This window comes from Adiantum capillus-veneris, chromosome 23 (genome assembly GCF_014529385.1).
Source record: "Adiantum capillus-veneris isolate H3 chromosome 23, ASM1452938v2, whole genome shotgun sequence".
NCBI classification, from domain to species: Eukaryota; Viridiplantae; Streptophyta; class Polypodiopsida; order Polypodiales; family Pteridaceae; genus Adiantum; species Adiantum capillus-veneris.
In genome coordinates, this window is record NC_140953.1 from 87,275,478 (window position 1) to 87,281,704 (window position 6,227).

General features: G+C 42.9%; 1 protein-coding gene across 3 annotated transcripts in view; it reads left to right on the forward strand.

Annotated features, from left to right (window-relative positions):
• LOC147428117 (transglycosylase) overlaps positions 1 to 4,616 on the forward strand; it is a 174,461-nt gene extending 169,845 nt beyond the window's left edge. For all 3 annotated transcript variants that reach the window (XM_086496310.1, XM_086496308.1, XM_086496309.1), the window contains one exon: positions 4,157 to 4,616. In XM_086496310.1, the coding sequence (XP_086352436.1) occupies positions 4,157 to 4,184 (28 nt within the window). In that variant the 3' untranslated portion in view covers positions 4,185 to 4,616. The remainder of the gene's footprint in view (positions 1 to 4,156) is intronic.
• Positions 4,617 to 6,227: the final 1,611 nt, after the last annotated feature.

Genomic DNA, 6,227 nt, shown 5'->3' on the forward strand with positions numbered 1-6,227 from the left:
TCGCGCAGAGTTTTCACCTGCTCCTTAATATCTTCTAGCTCCTTTAACATCGAGGGCTGATTTCCCCCTTCCGTTTTGGGCATAATTTTGCTCGCTGCAAGTTCCCCTTTAAGCTCTTCAATCATTGCATCTTTTTCCTTCATGCACTTTTCCACATTGGTTTTCCAAGATTCAAAGCTTGCAATTGCCTCATCCAACTTTTTCTCCATAATACATTCCATTACATTCACTTCTGCCCGCATTAGAGCCTGCATCTCCCCTTTCACAGAGAGATACATCTCATCATGCTTACCAAGCATCGCTTTATCGAATTCTTTCCTCATATCTGAATACATAGAATTCTTATAACTCTCTGCATTTGCGTACATCTCTTTCCTGATGTCATCTCTCATAAAGCTGAGCTCAGATTTAATCATCACTTGAACCCTCTCCATCATTAAATCATCTTGGATTCTGACGGTTTTCCCTGCCCGCAATGAGCTTGGCGAGAGTATGCTATCTCTGTTCCTCCGCTTGAAAGTCGCTTTCATTTTTTGTGGCGTGGTGAAGCCACTTGCATCACCATCCTCGACTGGTTGGTCCATCCGAGAGAGAAGAACAAAGCGAGCACTGAGTCAAGGCCCTCACAGCTGAGGTCTGGCCTCCGCCCTGGTTGGCCTTGCCCTCGTCACCAAGTCCTCGCCCTCGTCCTGGCTGACTTGACTGCTCTCCTCCTCGCCTTGGCACTGGTCTCGTCTGGTCGCCCTTGGCTCTTCTAGCCCTCTCCCTTGGTAGGCAGCTAGCTCTCGCCCTTGGCACAGCTCGCCCTCGTCCTTCAGAGGTTAGGGCCCTCGTCCTCGCCCTTGGCAAGCTGCTCGCCCTCTTGACACAGGACCACCAGCTCGACCAAGTCCACCTGCTCGCCCTCGACCAGGTCCAGCAGCTCGCCCTCGTTCCTCGTCCAGCACAGAGAGAGAGAGAGAGAGAGAGAGAGAGAGAGAGAGAGAGAGAGAGAGAGAGAGAGAGAGAGAGAGAGAGAGAGAGAGAGTATAGACACAATGATAATGCTCTATGTGCAAAGATTGATTAGAAAATAGCCTCTCAAATAAGCTTGGTACTCCACATCCATTGGTTAGAGAGGTTGCATCCTTCTCCTATTGGACCATGTCATCTTCTCATCCATCGTAGTAGACTAGGGATCTTTCCCATGTGGTGCCACTAGCGTGGGCTTACCCTAACAATCGCCCCCTTCAGCCAAGCTAGGGGCAAAATACAAAGATGTCATAATTTCATTTCATAGTGTACTCCAAGGTTCTACTTATACATCTAGGTGTAGTACATGATTCATCATGGCGGTTCTCATAACGGATTCAGCGCCTATGGTTCAATAGTACTCATCCTAGGCTCACAAGGTAGACCTATGGTAATACGAAATAATTCATGTCATAAAGTTTTAATTCATTGAAGAAGAGAGGTTGTTGTTGTCACCCCCTTCATTGTCTTCGTCTTGTTCTTCATGTCGTGGACATTGTCATGTATCGCCGCCGTCATTTTCATATAGTCATGTCGTTCTTCTTCATCAGTCCGGCTTGTTGAGGATACAATCTCTATGGCGAATGCAGTAAAATACAAATACATTTCATGTGTAGTGCTCGTATGTGTGCTCATGATTATGGGCGGTCTTACCATACACACATTGTGTAGACAATGTCTAAAACCCGTGTTCATGTACATAGTGCCCTTGTGCACATGTAGTACATACATTTCATCATGTGCATGCATTACGATTGGAACGTGCTTGTGGTTAAGGTCATGCTTAAATGCTTTGAAGTGATCATTTCTTGTCAGCTTCTTGTTGCTCGACGAAGTTTGGGCCTTGGTGTGTAGAGACGAGGCCTTAGTGCAACTTTGTTGGGGAGGGGTGGGGTGAAAGCTGATACAAAGGGGATACAAACGGGGGGGTGAGCTGATACAATGGAGTTCTCTGACAGTAGAGGCATCATATACATATACACCAGTATCCAAAAGGACGGCTCCTATGTTCTGCCAGTATGGTATGGATCCTCTGTCGCAATGTGCGTCGATGTCGAGAGGGCCCTCTCATCCATGGGCGACGGGACCTCCCCAACTCTATCGCCCGATCAAGCAGTATGTCTCTGGTGCCTTTGTTGCTGCTCTATTGTGGGGGCTGCTCGAACTCCTTTGTCTGTGATTGAAAGAAATCTGTAATCTGCGACTGTCGCTAGATCTCTCTCATTGTGCCCCTCTTCAAGAGGTCCTCTCTGTGTCTGTGAATCTCCAGTAAGTATAATCCGAGGCAGCTCTGATCCTGGTATCTCATGACTCTAGAAAGTGGTCCAAAACCCTTTCTGAACAGACAGTGAAAGCGGCCTCGTATCTCATAGTATACTGGGCAGTGATATATGTAATGTAGCTCTGTCTCGGGCTCTATCTGACACACCTGACAAATCCTGGACTTAGCGGGTACTCCTCTAAATCTGCGTGTCTCGATCTCTAGCAGATGTGAGGATGTGCGTATCTGACCAATAGCACATCGTATCCCGTGGGATAGTTGAGTATCCATGTATCCTGGTCTGATCACAAAACCATCCTCCGTAAGCTGGAGAAGATGCTCTATAGAAAGCCATCTTCGTACCCAACTCATGTGTACGCTATATCCATGTCCTCTTTGTATCCAACTGAATCAAGTCCTGTCTGATAAACCTGGTAATCTCTGCCCTAGTGAGGGAGATGGACGGTGCATCCAAAGAGTACTGAAATGGGGGTAGCCAATCCATACTAAAGCCATGTAACCGAAACCAAGATGCCAAACACAATGATAATGCTCAAAGTCCAAAGATTGATTAGAAAATAGCCTCTCAAATAGGCTTGGTACTTCACATTCATTGGTTAGAAAGGTTGCATCCTTCTCCTATTGGACCATGTCATCTTCTCATCCATCCTAGTAGACTAGGGATCTTTCCCAGGTGGCGTCAGTGGTGTGGGCTTACCCTAACACATTGCAATGGATTTTGTAGAGCAACACGTCCATGACCACAAGGACCTCTCTTACAATGTCCTTACCATAAGTAGCTTCAATCATCATTGCTCGCCATCAAAGGAGTACCGCATGACGACTTCAACGGTTTCTTTCTCTTGAGACAACCGTTGGTGGTGATTTAGTGTTGAGGAGAGACTACTCCTATGATTTTCTTGTTGTATCCCGCAGCTTTAGAGTCTTCAAAAGATTTTCTTTTTCTATTCTAGCTAGGAATTTAGTCAGGAGTCAGAATTACGCTACACTTTTAGGCGACTTTTAATGATGAGAGATGTCATCATTGATTGCATTTTGTTCTGGTCTCATGGACTATTTTGGCCTTTAATATATCTTTCTTTCTTGCATTCTTTTTCTTCTTCTGAAGCATCTATGTTTGACCTTTTGAGTCAAGCAGAGAGATGAACTGTTACACACAGAATGTAAGATAGCATCCGTCTCTCCAGATGTTATCTCTCAAGTTTTACGATAAGACATCATCATCACCAAGGAACACTTTGGCCTTTGGCATACATTGCTATATCTTTCTTTCATAGAAAATGGATGCGGGATTTTGTTGGTGTTAGCCTGTGACTTTTATGGATTTTAACAGATGATGCTGTGTAATAAAAATTGATTCTCATCAACCTTCTGTATCAAGGAGTAAATCATGCTTTGCTCCCCTTTATGTGAGAAAAATAGGACAATTATATTGCCTTAGCTATTGATAGCACTCTTACTATCATTCTACACAGGCTTGATACAAATAATATAAATTAAGCTCTTCATTTAAAGCAATCAACAACCAGTTTCTAAATTACAAGAAGCGTTGTATCGACTCTCAGCATAAATGTGCGAGCTGAGATTCATTTTTGAGAAGCATCTGAAATCTTAATCATGCATGACAAGTTTGCATCTTTTTTGTTGTAAGTTGATGGAAATAGGGGGGCAGGTTACAAAGCAGAATATGTCCTTTTTTTCTTATTTGGGGTCATGAGAAATTGGCGGGGTTATGCACTTAAATGGTGGCTTCTATGTCCCTTTTGTCAAACAAAACAAAAATGAGCCAAGAAAAATGCAAGATGAAAACCTATGTAAGCAAGAATTCTGGGGTTGATCTGACCTATTGCGATTTGTGTGCAGTAACCATAGGCTGTGCAGCGTACAATGAGCAGACGGCATGAGGAATTTCCAATTTGTGGATTGACACAGATTCAAACAAGTAGAAGGACTGAATGAATGACAATCAGGAACTCCCTCGACTATGTAGTCAACAACTTGCAGAGGTGCTCGATTCTTTTCTGTTGACTTTCTCCCATTGATGAGAAAGAATTAGAACATGTTTTGAGCCGAGTTTCCAGTTAATGTTTCTGTACATTCTTCAATTTTTCATTTTTTGTATAGGCTCAAATATGAATGGGTGCATACTGTCTCCTCTCTAAGAGAAGAACATGCTTTTGAAATTGGGGACAATGTGTGTGGTGTTATGTATTAAGAGTGAGACTCCAGGTTCTTCCCATGCCATTGGCAGGCCACATTCTGTGCACGGTGTGAGAAAGTTTAAATGGGTTCCAACTTTTAAAAGCTGGTTGAATGTTCTAAAAGTACGTCTTAGCTCTGAACTATTCTTTTAAATGGTCACTGAAGAGTGCACTATTCTTTTAACTGGTCACAAAGTAGCATTTAAAGAGATTTGAGGGGAATGTTCTCTCTTGTTTATCATGTACCTCATGTCTATGTATGCTCACGAACATTCTCTCTTGTTTATCATGTACCTCATGTATATGTATGCTCAAGAACATTCTCTCTCTCTCTCTCTCTCTCTCTCTCTCTCTCTCTCTCTCTCTCTCTCACTCATAACAGGTCTTGAGTTAAACTCTCCTCGTTGGCTAGATCTTTAAGGTCTCTTGGGATAGCTTCCTACGTCGTTAAAACTCTCTTCTTCTCATGTGTGTGTGTGTCTCCGCTCTAATAAAAAGAGGAAAATGGTATAACCTTTCTATCACCCAAGTGTCGTAGATTGGTTATGCCATTTCCCTTTTGAATAACAGGTCTTGAGTTCAACTCTCCTCGTCGGCTAGATCTTTAAGGTCTCTTGGGATAGTTTCCTACATCGTTAAAACTCTTCTCTCTCTCTCTCTCTCTCTCTCTCTCTCTCTCTCTCTCTCTCCCCTGGCAACCGTTTTTTTGACCTAGTAGACAGCAGTTCACTTTTTTTATCAGAACTCCGATTTGGACGATTATAGCCTCAATCGAAGAGCGTGACGCCCTCTACGCATTGATGTTGTAAAGACATAAATTTTCAAAGTTATTGAAAGCGTTTCTGTAGGAGCATTTCTGAAGTGAACAGGTCCAAGAAGTTGACTCTCATCTCTTTTTTACATACAGTGTTTTGCGGCTTTTGCAATGGTTCTTCTTCTTCAATAAGGTCCACAATCATTGTGGAAAATTATCCAAATCTCCTAAGTGTGGAGATAGCAATACAACCACTCAACCAACGACATTGAAAACTATGATCATGGCATACTTGGTATCTTTGCAAGAGGCCATAAACAAACAAGGCGAAGATTTACGGGCACTTGCAATGGAGAATGGCACGCTAAGGGTACTTGTGGTTGAGAATGAGAATCTCAAGAGGATAATTGAGATGCAAACATCACGTTTGATGCAACTTCAAAAGGAACTCAAGGAATGTAAACTCTCTCTTGTGGACTTAATACTTTGAAGGAGCTTATGAGCAAAGTAGAGCATGACCATGTATTGAAAGAGGAGAAATTTTGAACACCCGAGTCCGGATGTATGCGACATAAAAAATGTATGCACAAACTAGTCTTGGGCAGATGTGTGTGATAACAATATGATTCCTAATTCCTCACTCATGCAAGCTATGGCTCAAACAAAGAATGTTGAAAATGTAGATGTGGAGGAGTTGAAGGAACGGGAGCGACGTTCCAAGAACGTTGTTATTCGTGGAATTCCCGAAGAGAAGTTTGATACGTTTCTTTCTCTTGTCATTGTTATCGAAGATTTCTTCAAAATCCCACTTTGGCATGTCCGAAGGTATGGTCTATAGAGCACATAGAGTGTGAAAGCAAGAAGCTCCTTGCTCGAGAGGAAGGCCAATTGTATGCATCATGTCGGATGATACCAAACGAAAGATTATCCTTGATAATAGTTAGATCTATTTGAGGGATACAAAATGTTTCATATGTGA